The sequence below is a fragment of the Carettochelys insculpta genome, chromosome 14 (assembly GCF_033958435.1).
Source record: "Carettochelys insculpta isolate YL-2023 chromosome 14, ASM3395843v1, whole genome shotgun sequence".
Taxonomy (NCBI): domain Eukaryota; kingdom Metazoa; phylum Chordata; order Testudines; family Carettochelyidae; genus Carettochelys; species Carettochelys insculpta.
Window position 1 is genome coordinate 51,383 of NC_134150.1, and position 16,707 is coordinate 68,089.

The 16,707-nt window shown below is 44.8% G+C and overlaps 1 protein-coding gene across 1 annotated transcript in view; it reads right to left on the reverse strand.

The window, feature by feature from the left end:
- The window catches only part of GOT2 (glutamic-oxaloacetic transaminase 2), a 33,547-nt gene extending 18,487 nt beyond the window's left edge, over positions 1 to 15,060 (reverse strand). The window contains exons 1-2 of the mRNA XM_075009197.1: positions 14,923 to 15,060; positions 5,902 to 6,058 (exon numbers count right to left, since the gene is read on the reverse strand). Coding sequence (XP_074865298.1) covers positions 5,902 to 6,058; positions 14,923 to 14,990 — 225 coding nt within the window. The 5' untranslated portion in view covers positions 14,991 to 15,060. The remainder of the gene's footprint in view (positions 1 to 5,901; positions 6,059 to 14,922) is intronic.
- Between the last annotated feature and the right edge of the window lie 1,647 nt (positions 15,061 to 16,707).

Consider the following 16,707-nt stretch of genomic DNA (forward strand, 5'->3'; position numbering starts at 1 on the left):
TTGACAAGTTTCACTTTGAAGTTAAATATAGGTTTTTAACCATCACAGGAGCAAAGTCCTGGAACAGCCTGCCAAGAGGAACAGTGGAGCCAAAATTTCTGTCTTCAAGACTCAGTTTGATAAGTTTATGAAGGGGATGGTATGATGAGTGACTACAATGGCTTGTAGCCAAATAGTGACTGCTAGCAGCAAATTTTTCCAATGGCCAGTAAGAGGACATTAGATGGGGAGGACCCAGAGTTACTATAGGTTGAACCTCTCTGATCTGAAATGTTCTCATCTGGCAACACCTGTAATCTGTTATGACATTAGTTAGATGACCACTTCTGATTGATATGACCAAGTTTCCCGTGGTCCCATAAAGGTTGTTTACAGCCTGGGTCTTCTAAGAGGTCCATAAGCAGTGGAAGTGTTAGTAATGCGATACACAATATTGACCTCCTGTGGTCCAGAAAATTCTCTTGCTTGGCACCAGTCAGATCCCAAGGGTGCCGGACGAGAAAGATTCAACCTGTAAAGAGAATTCTTTCCCACGTGTTTGTCTACTGAATCTTTCCCACATGCTCAGGGTGTAACAGATGGCCATATGTGGGGTCAGGAAGGAATTTTTCTTTGGGTCAGATTGGCAAAAAGTCTGAGGGATTTCCTCTGCAATATAAGGCATGAGTCACTTGCAGTTTAAACTAGTGTAAAGGGTGGATTCCCTGCAACTTGAAGTCTTTAAAACCATGATTTGAAGACTTTATTAACTCAGAAGTTAGGGGTCTATTTCAGGAACAGGTGGGTGATTTATTATGATTTGCAATAGGCAGGAGGATAGACTACAAGATCATGATGGAGTCTGAACTCCAGCTCAGGTATCTCCCACAAATTAGGGCTACATTCAAAGTCAAAGCCATCTACTGCTACCTGTCAACACAAATACTTATTGCTATTGCTTAAAAGCATGGTTTAATAGATAATCTGACACAAAACCTTGCATCTCTAAACCCAGAATTGTTGCTTGTGAGCAACTGGTGGCCCAATGAGCATTACTGAGTCAGGTAGCCACAAACCATTCCTTCCAGTCTCGTTAGCTATAAAAGCTGCAGCTTTCTGTAGTGTAAGAAACAGTCCTGTAGCACCTTAGAGTAATATTTATTAGGTAACAAGCTTTCATGGACTTACCCTGGGACTACTTGTTGTCTGCGAAGCTACAGACTAATATGGCTACCCCTCTGATTCTACAGAACATGAGAGCTACCATTTATAGAAGAGAATCACCTGTGCCTGGAAATATATCCCAAGCTAGGGACAAGTGATTTGTGCTGGCTCAGATATAGACCTTGGAAGCACTGGCAAAGTTACCAAAACACTCAGGAGACTTCAAACCATCTGGTGCTATAGCACAGACACGTCTCTGACAAGTGGTGACATTACAGAATCATAGAGGACTAGAACTGGAAAGGATCTCGAGAGGTCATCAAGTCTAGTTCCCTGCCCCCAAGGCAGGACCAAGCACTCTCTAGACTGTCCCCGATAGACATCTATCTAACCTGCTCTTAAGTATCTCCAGCAATGGAGATTCTACAAACTCCCTAGGTAATTTATTCCAGTGTTGAATGACTGGCAGTTAGGAAGTTTTTTCCTAATGTCTAACCTAAACCTCCCTTGCTGCAGTTTAAGGCCAATGCTCCTTATCCTATCCTTCAAGGTCCATGAGAACAGTTTTCCCCCCCCTCCTCCTTAGAACCCTCTTTTAGGTACTTGAAAATGTCTATCATGTCCCCTCTAAGTCTTCCCTTTTCTAAACTAAACAAACCCAGTTCTTTCAGTCTTCCCTTGTAACTCATATTCTCTAGACCTTTAATCATTCTTGTTGCTCTTCTCTGGACCTCCTGCAATTTCTCTACATCTTTCTTGAAATATGGTGCCCAGAATTAGATGTAATACTTCAACTGAGACCTAAAGAGCACTGAACAGAGCAGAAGAATGACTTCATGTGTCTTGTTCACAAACATTCCTGGGAATGCATCCCAGAATCATGTTTGCATTGGGCTTTTTTTTTTTTTTTTGCGCACAACAGCACCACGCTGTTTACTCATATTTAGCTTGTTGCCTACTATGACCCCTAAGCCCCTTTCTGCAGTACTCCTTCCTAGACAGTTGCTTCCCATTCTATATGTATGATTATTCCTTCCTTAGTGGAGTGCTTTGCATTTGTCCGGATTAAACCTCATCCTGTTTACCTCAGACCATTTCTCCATTTTACCCAGATCATTTTGAATTATGAGTCTATCCTTCAAAGCAGTTGCAACCCCTCCCAGCTTGGTGGTATCTGCAAACTTAGTAAGCATACTCTCTATGCCAATATCTAAATCAGGCATGTCCAACCCACGGGCTACGTGCGGCCTGGACAGCTAGTAATGCGGCCCCACAAGATCGTAAACTTTTAACATTATTATGTGATTTATATACATTAACTATATTATATATTTTATATACGGCCCAAGACAATTCCTCTTCACTCAATGGAGCCCAGGCAAGCCAAAAGGTTGAACACCCATGATCTAAATGGTTGAAGATATTGAATAAAACTGGTCCCAAAACTACTCTCTGAGAATGGTTATCCAGCCACTTATGCGCCTACCTTACAGTGGCCCCATTTAAGTTGTATTGGTTAGTTTATTGATAAGATGATCATGCGAGACTGTGTCAAAAGCCTTACTAAAGTCTAGATACACCACATCCACCACCTCTCCCTTATTCACGAGGCTCGTTACCCTGTCAAAAAAAGCTATCAGATTGGTCTGGCACGATTTGTTCTTTACAAATCCATGCTGGCTCTTACCTATCACCTTATTTTCATCCAGATGAATTCCTTAATTATTTGCTCCATTATCTTTCCTGGCACAGAAGTTAAACTGACTGCTCTGTAGTTTCCTGGGTTGTTCTTTTTTCCCTTTTTATAGATGGCACTATATTTGCCCTTTTCCAGTCTTCTGAAGTCTGTCCCGACTTCCAGGATTTTTCAAAGAGGACAGCTAAAGGCTCAGAAACCTCCTCTATCAGCTCCTTAAGTATTCTAGGGTGCATTTCATCAGGGACTGGTGACTCGAAGAAATCTAATTTCTCTAAGTAATTTTTAACTTGTTCTTTATGTATTTTATCCTCTAAAATCACCCCCTTCCCACTAGTCTGCATTACATTAGGCTTTTCTGGATTGTCCTTCTTGACGAAGACCGAAACAAAGATGTCATTAAGCACCTCTGCCATTTCCAAGTTTTCCCGATATTGTTTGGCTGAGTAGTGGGCCTACCTGGTCCTTGGTCTTCCTCTTGCTTCTAATTTTTATAGAATGACTTCTTGTTCCCCTTTATGTTTCTAGCTAATTTGAGCTCATTCTGTGCTTTGGCCTTTCTAATCTTGTCCCTACACATGCACATTGTTTGCTTATACACACCTTTGGTAATTTCTCCTACTTTCTATTTTTTATACAACTCCTTTTTGATTTGGGGTCATGCAAGATCTCCTGGCTAAGCCAAGGTGGTCTTTTACCATACTTTCTATTTTTCCTATGCAGCGGTATAGTTTGCTTTTGGGCCCTTAATAATGTCCCTTTGAAAAACTACCAGCTCATCTCAATTGTTTTTTCTCTTCTTCTTGCTTCCCATGGGACCTTATCTACCAGCTCTTGGAGTTTACCAAAATTTGCTTTCCTGAAATCCTTTGTCTCTATTTTGCTGTTCTCCCTTTCACTGTTGCTTGGAATCGTGAACTCTATGATGTTATGGTCACGTTCTCCCAAGCTACCTTCCACTTTCAGATTCTCAACCACTTCCTCCCTATTTGTTAAAAATCAAATCTGGAATGGCTTCCCTCCTATTATTTTTCTCCACCTTTTGAAATAAAAAATTGTCATCCATGCAGTCCAAAAACTTTCTGGATAGCCTGTGCCATGCTGTATTAGTTTCCCCAACACATCTGGATAGCTGAAGTCCCCCCATCACCACCAAAACCTGTATTTTGCATAGATTTGTTAATTGTTTAGAGCAAGTCTCATCCACCTCTTCTAGTTGGCTAGGTGGTCTGTAGTAGACCACACCACAATATCACCCTCGTCTTCTACCCCTTTAAACTTAACCCAGACTCTCAACACATCTGTCTCTTGCATTCATCTCCACCTCATTCCAGGTGTGCACATTTTTAATGTTTATTAAAACATATTTCACCCTGCCTCCCTGTTTACCCTGTCTATCATTCCTGAGTAAGTTGTACCCTTCTACACCAATATTCCAATTGTGTACTAAACCACCAAGTTTCTGCGATAGCCATTATGTCTTAGTTGTGTTTATTAGGACTTAAAATTCTTCCTGCTTATTACCCACACTTCTTGCATTTGTATATAAGCACCGAAGACACTGATCTGCTTTTGCCTCCCAGTTCTGTCTAGCCCCTCTTTTTTTTTTTTCCTGCTGCTATAGCCAATGATCCCTCCCATTTCCAACCCAACTCCCAGGTCTCCAGGTTTTTCACCTACCCATGGGCTTTGATCACTTGTCCCTGTCGAACCTAGCTTAAAGCCCTCCTCACTAGGTGGGCCAGTTTCAATCCAAATATAGTCTTCCCATTCCTTGAACGGTGAATTCCACTCCTGCTTAGCTGCTTTAAACTACTTAAATGCAGATTAAACTAAACAAGTTACAAAAATGGTTTTGGCTGCCACAGCTTTGTCTGCAGTGAGGCTCCCAATAGTTTTAAAATTGGTTTAGCTAAACCTGTTTAGATATGAGGGTGGTTCCCCAACACAGGCGAGGCTCAGGAGTTCAGTTACAAATCTGAACAGTTCACATGCTGCTGCTATCTGACCTATTTAGTAAGAACAATGGATTTGAACCACTTTCTCCTTAGCATATTTGTTCACCTACTTGCAGCAAACGAAGACACCTATATGGGGTCCAGAGCAGGGCTGCCAATGGGGGTGGGGTGCAGTGAGAAAAGGGAGCGACTGCCCCCAGACCTGGCATTGCAAAGGGGCCAAACCTCCACGCCCATTAGAAACACTACAAAGCACTGTGCACCACTTTTCAGGCAGCTCAGATGGGGCAAGGAGAGAGCGGCTGCTAGAGGTGAACCCCTTCCACTTTTGGCCCAACCTGTCCTGGGGGAAGAGAGCCAGACCCTCCTCCCACTTTGCCCCTGAGCTACAGCACCTCTTGGCACCACTGGTCCAGACTCTATTTACAATAGGAACAGGTCAGAGAAGTTAGGAGGAAAATATACCAGGAGATCCAGAACAGAACAGTTGCCTTGAGGAAATTTCCCTCTCAAAAAGGCTGATTTCAAGAAGTTTCACAATACAGATGTGTCTAATTGCCTTGTCCAGAATTTCAGACGGGATTAGAGAGAAACCAGTAAAGTCTCAGTGGAATTTCTGAGACTACCCCTTACTAGATTAGCATGTGCTCTTTCTCGCTGACCATGGCATGAATCACTGAAGTGTTCTTTGCACCAGTCTTGTTTAATAAAAATAAATAAATCTTAAATTTAAAAGGCAACACAATTTCCTGGGCGGGGGGCGGGGAGAACGGAAACGAAGGGTGACACACAGAGCTCAGTCCCAACATCATGGAAATTAGAGGCAATATTGGTTTTTAATTTTAACAGGCCTGTGACCAAATTATAAAGAAGTAATTAAGTTCTTCCTTGAGACATCAGTCAACTTGACCCAATAGTCATCTTCCACACCACACAAGTACAAGCAAAAGGAATTCACACTAACCCATCTACCATCTGTTTAATTAGAAGCAGAGTCTTTCCTACACATCAATCCCTCTTCATCTTATAGACTCCTAGCTTCAATAATGCATGATGCTTGGATTTTAGCCCCAACACCCCCACAGCAGCTGGTGCTAGGCTTACTTTGCGGACGCTGTTTAGGACGTATGGCTTCCCATTATCGTCCCGGTATGCCCCAACACCCAGGTTCATCTTCTTAGCATTGGTGTCTCGTTTAAAGGCTTCAGTCACTCCCAAAATAGGATCAGGGGGTCCCATCTCCACATGAGACCACCAAGAGCTGCAACAAGAAATACAAGCGAGAGGATCAGGTTTACGAGCAAAAGAAGATGGTCTCAGCCGAATGAGGTTTGTTATATCTTGGCCTGTTGGCTCATCTGTGGCACGATCTCTTTGGCATTGGCATCCCCTTAAGCTGAAGTATTTTATTTACAGAACCAACCAGCCCTAGCTTCCTTCCCTCTCCACAGAGGGACACTATTTCCAATGTGACATATTTATAAGGGAGACTAAGAATGCCAGCTTCTCACTTAAGCATATCAAATAACAGGGAGTGTTCCCCTCACGCAAACCTATTATGCACCTTATCTTAAAGGTTCTCATTCAGTATCAGAAGGGTGAGAGGAGTATTATGACAGTACAGTACCAGTCCCACCACAATTAGTACAAATTAGGGTGAGATTTTTCCAAAGGGGATCTAAGGGATTGCAACTGCAGTCAAAAAAGCCAGTAGTGCTGGTAATCATTAAGAAAGGGATTGATAAGGCAGAAAATACCATGTTGCCTCTCTATAAACTCCCGATATGTCCACATCATAAACACTGTGTGCAGATGTGGTCACCCAATCTCAACAAAAAATGGAAATCCAAAAATGTTCAGAAAAGGCAAAAAAACCCACCATGGGTACGGAACAGTCTCCACCCAGGGCAAGATTAATAAACCTGGGACTTTTCAGCTTTAAAAAGACTACTAATTGGAGGCGGGCAGAGAAGATATGATACCAGCCTATAAAAGCATGACTCATGCAGAGAAAATAAATAAGAAGCCATGCTCTCTCAATTCACTGCCCCCCATCTCACTAGTAGGACATTTTAGGGGGTTGAATTGCCCCTTGATCCCAGGTTTAGCCTAGGCAGAGCCAGCAAGGTGAATTCTCCCACCAGATGAAGGCTATCTTAACTCCTTTGGAAGTAGTATAGATGAGGTGTGACTTATCTCTGTCATTGTTTTACTTTACACAGTATTCATAAGACATTACACATATACTTTACACAGTATTCATAAGTATATGGGAGAGGAAGTATCTTTGAGCGATTTGTACTGCTGCACTCCTTGAGTGGTTCTTTTCCTCTCGCCCTCTCTAACACCCAGCTGTCACCTGTGGCCCCAGTTTGCTCCACATATGCAACAGTCACCACACCCCAGTGAACTGCCTTTGCTGGTGGGATAAAGCACACGTGGGTAATACTGGTGGCAAGGGATTGCTCTCCCAAGCATGCAAGGACTGTTCTGGTAACCAAGGGAAGAGACCATGTGTTGATCAGACAACTTGAAAAGCAATGCACCAATGTATTTTGGAAGGTGAAAGGCACGATTTGGCACTAGAGAAGTCATGTCTATCCACTGCAGCTTCAGCAGCCAGGAAAATCACTTTGTAGGCTCTCCAGAAGTCACATGCCTCAAGCATCAAGACAATGCTGATAAAAGCTAAACCACACTGGGCTCGATGCTGGAACTCCCAGAAAAACTTTCTGTGGAGAACTGACACAGACATCTGAATCAAGGCTGCTCCACAAAGCATCACAAAGATGGTATCAAGCACAGCATACCTTTAGTGCAATAAAACTGGATGAACTTGGTTGTGCTCAACAGATCAGCCTGGCAAAACACAAACAATAAGAGTTTTCCAAGCCTTTGAAGAGAAAAAAAAATGGATTGTGAGCTGCCAGGGAAAAACATCACACTACCACTGTAGCTATCAAGATGATCCCAATGACTTGCATGCCTGTGAGCATAACAGACACACAATGTCATGCTTTAGACTTCAGTGTCACTTCTGAAGCTACAAAAAAAAAAGCATGAAAGTGTCATGGTCAGACTGACAGACTACACACACTTAAGACATATTAGGGATTTTCCCAATTTGTTATGCTAGGCACTGTCCAAGCAAAAGTAGCAATGAATGATCCCTGACCCGAAGAGCCTACCATCAGAGAACAGTACCAGAGGGACATCTATGACCGTGTAAAAACGCAACTGCAGTCTTCTGTTTGTTATAGCCTTTTTAGTGTCTCATATTAATCTTAGTGCTGATGCCACTCAAATCCAAACTGCATCACCATCTTCAGGCAAGAAGCACTGGTCCTCTGCTCAAGCACAGGCAGATATAGCACCAGTGCAGCGGAGCACCTGCAGGAAAAGCCAGCCTCTCTGCTGTACCTCAAGAGACTCTGTACGAATACAGCATTGCACTTCACCAAGGTATTTCCTAGCCAGCCAGGTGGTGCAGGATTATTGTGTGATGTGGATGTTTGAAGAAGTGGGAATTTCAGTCTAGATTCTGAATGCAAGAAGCTGTGTTTCTCTCCATTAAGCTATATGCACAACTGAAGGCTACTTCAGCCCTCCCTGTCCCCGCCTCCACACTAAACAATTTTATGGCAACAGATGCAAGCTAAGAGCACCGCAAACAACAAGAGTCATCCTGGAAATAAAACAAATGCTCTGTTACCTGCTCAAATCACTAGACACCTTGAACAACATTAAGACTTGTTTCAGTTAACAAGCAAACAGCTTCAGCTCAATTCAGTCTTGTGTAAAGGATAAATGGGTAGCAATTAAGGGCTCCAGTGATTTTCAGATGTGCTTACTTCATCTAGGCTAAATCTGGGATCAAGGGGAGATTCAATCCCCTAAGAGATCCTACAAATGAGATGGGAGGCAGCAAGTTGAGATAGGCTGGCCAGAATGTGTCACTGAAAAAGCCGACATCGTCAAAGACAGTGGGACCAGGCTGCAAGCACAACAGGGTGTTTCCCCCAACTTAGAGAGGGACTAAGCCTACTCCACCTGAGCCATGAATAAAAACACTGAACTTAGGTAAGAGAGTATGTGCACAGGCCTGTTATTTTCAACAGGTACCTTGTACCCCCTGGGCTAAAAGAATTATGCTGTATTTTGAAGACATTGGTCTTATATCACTACAAACAGTCTGTCACAGGATCCCAAAGGAAAACTGGCAGGGTCTGAACTACTCAGACCTGCTGACTTAGTCACAGTTTGTATATAGTATTGGAGGGGTAGCCATGTTAGTGTGGATCTGTAACAGCAACGAAGGGTCCTGTGGCACCTTACAGACTAACAAAAGTTTTGAGCATGAGTTTTCGTGAGCACAGACTCACTTCATCAGATGCTCATCTTGGAAATCTGCAGAGCCAGGTATAAATTAGCCAGAGCAAGGGTGAGGATAACAAGGTTAGCTCAGTCAGCAAGGGTGAGGCTTACTACCAGCAGTTGATCTGGAGGTGTGAACACCAAGGGTGGGGAAGCTGCTTTTGTATATAGGGGCTGAAACCCAGATAATGCTTTGAAAGAATCCAAACTTGAGAATTCTGTCTCAGAAGAGGAAAAGGGCTGAAAGCCTGATCCCTGCAGGAGTACACTCAGAGATTCTGAGAAGAGACCAGAGGTTGGGGAGAGCAACTAACCCTGTGACTACCATACCCAGCATAACAGCATAAACCTGATCACTGCTGGGTGTTACTGTAATACGAGTTTTTGAAGCAAGAAAAAGAGCATTTGAATTTGCAAAGCTCTCAACTTTGCTTTCAGTGGGTGTGGTATGCAAGAAGTCACATTCCACTGTGGACCACTGGATTACAGCATTTGAATCCAATTATGTGACACCACCCTTGGTAATCCTGAAGGACAATAAAAGGCATTAGAGAGGTAGCTGTGTTATGTCTGTAGCTTCCAGAACAACAAGGCATTCATGGGCACTCAACTTGTCTTATCAGTGACCAGGGAGAACAAGTCAGTCTGATGGCACAACTTCTTTTCTCCACTGAATCATGACCTCAGGGTTTGAGGATCCAACCCTACCCACTACATCATTGCAAGAGCTCTGTTTTCTTTCAGTGTGAGCATTGCTCCCCACCCCACTCCAAAGAGTGCAGAATTAGCATTTCAAAGAACCCCCCAGAGCTAATCTTTCTGTCCACCAATTTTTCTTTTGCCCATCAGTCACTCAAAGGAAGAGGGAAAGACTTCTTAATGTCAAGGACACACCATACTGACTATAAAAAGAAACCTTGCTATTTCTGCTGGGCCTCAGCTAACACACAGCTACCCTCAATGTCTGCAAGCAGCAGAAGTGACACAAAGAATGAAGCCTATAATTTTGAATCAGCACCCTCACTTGATGAGCAGGTACATTTTTTATGAAGGTCCCCATCATGAACAGCAGGACGATTAAGGAGAATGCATTATGCAGCTCTAAACCAAAGAAATACAGCTTTATATTACAACAGACTGAATCTTTACACTGAGGGATTATCACTAATATATACCATCACCCCCTACCTTAGAATCAAGGAGTTCTGGACATTTCAGGCAGACTGTGACAAGTGACAGGTTACCACTGAGAAGCAATGGGGTGCTGCATGGGGACTCAGGAGGTTTGGGTTCTTTTCTTGCTCTTCCACCAATGACAAGTCACATCCCCTCTGTACCTCCATTTCCTATCCCACCATTTGGCCTAACTACGTAGACCTGGGTTGGGTGGCCAACCCAAAGCTTGAGTCACAGGCAGCTCTGAGCCATTAAATGAGACTCATCCTTGGAGTGGTACACCCAGAGTGCCGTCCACCACTCTCTGCATATGCTCCAGCGCTTGGTGGGAGAGGCACATGTGAGCAGCTGTGGCTCTGGTGAGTCACTGGCATCAAATTACAGCTAAGGCAGGAAGGGGGAACTGAAGGTGCCTGGCTCTGCAGGAGGTGGGTGGGCACTGAGACAAATTTTTATCTAGGATATATACCATATTGATATATACGTAAGCACATGGCTCTTTGCACTCTATTCATAGCTTTGCCTCTACCTGGTTGGACACCCCTGATTTAGACTAAGGCCTTTGGGACAGGGACTGTTACCTTGTGTAAATAGCACCGAATACAACAGAACCCAATCTCAGTTGGGCCACAGACACTACCCAAGTATAAATGGTTGCCTAGATCATTCCATTTTTATATGCTACTGGGAGGAATATCTTGAAAAGATGTGTGAAAGCACAGGCCTTGGTGTCCTTATTCGGTTTTAAAATGGACGAAATTTGTTTCTGGAATTTATGGACAGTTGGCTATAGAAGCTGTTTATCTTTTAAGCGCAGTATCAGCGAAATGAGGAGGAGTCAATCACATTATGGATATTCATTCTCAGTCCATCTCCTTTAAAGGTGTAAATGAGCAGCCAGAATTTCTGTACCTACTTTAACAAAATAAACCAGTCACGTACCACTTAAGACAAACAAAATAATTCATAAGGTGATGAGCTTTCATGGGACAGACGCACTTCTTCAGATTTAAAGCATTTCCAATATAGATCTGAAGAAGTGGGTCTCACCTGATAAATTATTTGATTAGTCTTTAAAGTGCTACATGACTGCTGGTTTGTTGTCTTAGAATACAGACTAACATGTCTACCTCTCTGTTACTAGCTACTTTAAGTTATGTAAAATATTGTTTTGTGTTTCCTCAGAAGTGACCTTCTCTTCAAATAACTGGTAGCTGTCCTGAACATAGTTTGTGGTGTTTCCAGCTTTTTATGGCTCTTTTAAAGTGATCTGTACACTGACTCTCTTACCCCTCCCCCAAAACATACACAAACAATTTTAGGTACTTAGAATGAGCAGCAGAAGCATAGGGCTAATTTTGCTCAAACCTGGTGTGGCATGATATTCCTTATAAAAATATACTTATATGAATGTCATAACTGAGATATACTTTAAGCAAGATGGCTCATGTAACATATTGGAAAGGTTACAGTTTACTGGAAGGATTTAGTCGGGGTTAGTCCTGTTTTAAGCAAAGGGTTGGACATCTCTTCCAACCCTAATCTAGGAATATTATAATCCCATTTCTATGCATGCATCATTTTTGTAGATGAAGTTGGGAATGCTGACCTGGGTATCTGTAACTTCGTATTTGCTGCTTTGGGTCACACTAACTGCTGACACCAGGTACAACATTGAAAGAGAGACTGCTGACAGTCCATCCACAGGAGACAATGAACAAGTAATGAGCTTAACCTTCTTAAGAACTGTGGGATAATCCTTAAAGAAAGACTACAGAGACACGTGACCATGTCACCTAACACTGGAACCCATTTCTGTAATTTTTCATGAGAACCTGGGAGGGGACTGAACTATGAAACAAATTACTTTGGCCTTAAGCAAATTCTATTCAAAGACTGGAGAGTGAGGTAATCCTGGTCATCAGCTCTTTCCAGCTAACCCACTTAAGATGAGTGTTGAAAACAACTAAGACATAATTGGCAGTAGGAAGTGGGCCCAGGCTGGAAAGGTATTTGGCCTGTGAAAATTTTCAGAACCACATTTAGGGTGAGATCTTACATGTAACTAGTTTATCTGGTTTATTAAATTGTTTAATCTGCTCAGTTACCTACTCTGTTCTGTTTGCTACATCTTATGACCACTTAAGTTCTATATTTTTATCTATTCTATACGTGAGAGAGAGTTCATTCAAGAACTCTTCCTAAATGGTAAGAGCCAGGACCATCAAATCTGTTATATAACTTCCTCTTATTATTATATCTTAAGTAAGGCAAGGGGTTATTCATGCAAGGAAAATGAGATGTACCTGGAATGGGACTGCTTTTCAAAAAATGGAAAAGGAAGACCCTGGTATATAGGTGACACTACACGAAAATAAGTATGTAGTACAAACATTTCTTCTGTGTCCTCTAAAAGGTCCATGAGGATGTGTTGCTTTGCCACTGACAAGAGACACAGAACACGAAGCAGTGACCAGAAAATGAAGATTCATTTAAAGCAGTCATTCCTCTGCCAGGGTCTGAGTATGTGACCTCTTACTTGAGTCTGTGCTTCTGGTGCTCTTGGATGTTCAAATGAACAGCTAAGACACTCCCCACGTAGCAACACAAAATGTCACCAGTAGCCCATCTTAAGCTTTTAAGGGACAATCTGAAGAATTTCAGACTTCTGAAAGAGTGCTGGTTATGTCTATTTCCTGGAAGGTGTTGTCTAGCAAAAGTCGTCACACAATAGCTATCTTCCAATTTCATACAGCCTGACTCTGACTTTTGGGAGACTTACCATCTGCCTCAGCTTCCTTCTCTCTATACTTGTTACAAGTAACCTCTAGAAAAGTCTGTAACTGAGATTAAATGGTCTGTCTCAGTTTCTCTACCATTTACCTTTTGGGTTAATGGGACTCAACTTTTTAAGTCACTTCTGTCTAGGGTGACCAGCTATCTGTTTTTAAAGGGAAGAATTCATGATGTCTCACCTTTTTCTTAAAAAATAAGCAACCTGTCCCATATTTACTGTCTCTACCCTCATCCCTCACCCACCGCTATTATCAGTACTGGGGGGGTCCTGCTGCTGGCCAGATCCCTGCGCTCTAGCCACTAGCCTATCAACAGTGAGCAAGGGCAACCAGTGGCCAACAACAGATTGAATGTGCAAGGCTGGTAATAGGGCAAAGATGCAGTGCACAGAGATGCTGCTCCTCCAGCTGGTCCAACAAAGCAACCCTCCTCCCTGTGTCAGCTCTTTACCAGCAGGGACTTACCCAGTCTTGTTTCCAGCTGATACTGGCTGTATACAGTGAGCTGTGCTAGACTAGTGAGCATAGGCAGGCACCAGCAGGTTATGTGCCACTTCTGCTACCCACTCATTGGCCCTTTACAGCAAGAGGGGGTTGTACTTTCCCCATTTTGCCAGTTTAACTCCCCCCATACGAGTCATAGAACCATGCAGTGAACCAGCCCCTAGTTAGATTGCTAAGTGCACCAATGGCCTAGCCAGCAGACTTCTTCCTTCCCCCACTTCCTGTGAGTTCACAGTTGGGAGAGCACAAGACCCTCTGGCCCATGGTGCTGATAAGGAAAAGCCAAGCCTTTCACATGCCAAAGCCCTGCATTACCAGGGCATGAAGAAGCCTCTCAGCCCCTGAAGTTGGGCAGCAGAGGAGCTATTTCTGACCTGTTCACGCACTGAACCTACAAGCCCCACAGCAGCATTCTAGGGAAGGACTGAGCACTCACCTGCCCCCAGGGAGCACAGAGCTGTTCAGTCTCCTACACACCCTCATCTGCTGAGCCACCTCTCTGACCAGGTACACTGAAGCCAGGTTCCTTAGGTTCTAGTGCACAAAGAATTCTTTGGGCTGATCCAAAGGTGGATGCAGCTGGGCTGTGTCAGTAGAACATATGGGCGTGCAAAGGGCTCTGCAAAGTCTTGGGCCAGGTCACTCCCCCCTCTCTAGTGGATCTAAGGGAACTGCAGCCAGACAAGAAATGATCAACGCCCCACGTAGGGCTAGGGAGGCAGCAGAAAAAGCGGCCCCAGGCGCTCAGCCTCCCTGAAGCAGCACCCACACTACGAGGGCGGGCGAAGAGGGTCACATGGGTCTAGCCCCATACCCGAGATGGGAGGAGGGCTCCTCTGCCCTCTAAGCGTAGCCCTCAAGGGCACGAACACCAGTACCTGCAGCCAATCACCGCTGCGCCCAAGCACTGTCCGCTACGGGCAGCGCCGAGGGACGCGCTCCCTCGTAACGCGAAATGGGCTAGGGAGACTCCATTGCGCCCTCGTAGCTCCTACTCTGCCCGGCTTCACCCCTCAGCCCGCGGGGACACCGCCTCGCTACCCCGTTCCTTTCGGGCTCCCGCACAAGTGTCCCGGCGCGGTAGGGCCGGGCCCGGCCCGCCTCGGGGGAATCCCAATCACCTGGCGACCCCGGCCCGCCCCGCATTTCTGCTGCGGGCCGCATGGCCGCCGGCCGGGCTCACTCAGCCCTGACCAGCAGCGGGTCCCAGCGCAGGGGCTGCACTTGCCCCCAGCAAGGCCCCAGCTCCGGAGGCCGCACCGGCCGCCCCTGTTACCTGGCTCTGGCCGCGACGAGGAGAGAACCAGGACGGCGCGGGAGAGCGGCGGAGAGCAGCTGAGCCATGGCTGCCGCAGGAGCTCACACGCGCTGACTGGCAGCTAGCAGGGCGTCCCGGCGGACACGTGCTGAGGAGAAGCCGTAGCAGGACCACGCAGGTGGTGCAGGGCGAGCCCACCCCGCAGCGCGCGCCCTCCCCTGGCTTGACGGACTAGATGCAGCCTGTCAGGGGGCTCCTGCTAGCTCTGGGCAGAGTAGTGTCTCCCCCACAACTGAGTGCAGATTTATTGCTCTCAGGGGCACTGCTCGGATTGTGTTATTTGTTAGTAGCACTGTGCTGCTAATTAACCCCAGCCTGCTGGGATGGGCAGGCTTGTGGGGAAGCATTCATCTCAGTCTATCTCTGCCATTGGTTTCAGCCTTTAGGAACTTATGTCCCAAAAAGATTTCAATGGAAATTAGATTTCAATGGAAACTTTTGAAGATCTGCCAGCCCCCCACTCCGTGTGTGCCTCAATTTCCCCATGTGTGAAATGTGAATAGTAATATTTACCCACTTTTTAAAGCACGTTGATGTCTACTCATGAAAAGTACTATTCAAGAGGTAGGTATTACTTATAATTATTACAAAAGAAACAGAATACAGACTAACAGGGCTACCTGTCTGTTACTATAATTATTATATCCATTAAAGTGAAAGCAAGCAAGAAAGTGATGTATCCAAGGTCAGGCTGCCTAAGCACTCAGTTGCAAAACATAATTTCCTAACAAAAACACTATAGATGATGTGCACTGATTCACTTTACATTCCATAATTTGAGTAAAATTGCTCCTTTTTTGCTCTTTATTTGCCTTGAACATCAAAATGAGATGCAAATGGATGGGATAGTTCAGTGGTTTGAGCATTGGACTCCTAAAACCCAGGATTGTGAGCTCAATGCTTGAGAGGAGGCCATTTAGGGGTCTGGGGCAAATAGTTTTAAAGTCCGGGATGGTGCTTGGTCTTGCCAAGATGGCCAGGGACTGGGCTTGAAGTCCCTTCCAGCTCTATGAGAGACGTATAGCAATTTATTTTTGTGCACAGTGAGCTTCTAATTCATTGTAGGGATATAAAATCCCATTTAATTAGTTAATAAGATAAACATTAAATTTAACTTGTTAATCATAGGTGAGGTCACTGCCCTGTGCTGCTCCTGGGGCTTCCATGGACTCCAGCTGGGCTGGAGTGGTCTGGGCTGTGATGGCCCCCACAGCATGGAACACAGTGGGGAAGTGGCTGCTCCAGCACCCACCCAGTTAACCATTACTCATAAAGCTCATCCAATTAGTCCTAGTCTATACTTTGGCTCCCACCCAGACAGCCAGGTTTAATACAATGTGTTACCAAAAACCTTATTTACCACATAGAACGTTCTACCAATCCCAAGAGATTGCCTACTCACTGCCTACCTAGGTCAACAAATATTTCAGGTCTTAATCATGTGCTTACAGCAGGGATGGAGCAGGGACAGTTATATCCATGTGAGAGAAGGGACAATTATATTCACAAATGACCACAGGGAAGCACTCTGGGGAGCACTGGCAGGCAGACTGAATTACCTCCCACTGCCTCCAGGCTGGCCCCAGGAAATGTGACCTGCCCAGCTTTCCCACATGCCAGCCCCAGGGGCAGACAGTGAATGGGGTATGAGGACCCCCCATCCCAGGCTAGCTGCAGAGAGAAGCCATTGCACAGGGTGCTCACCCCATCCCACCCAGGCCAGTCATGGGGAAAAGCCGGCAG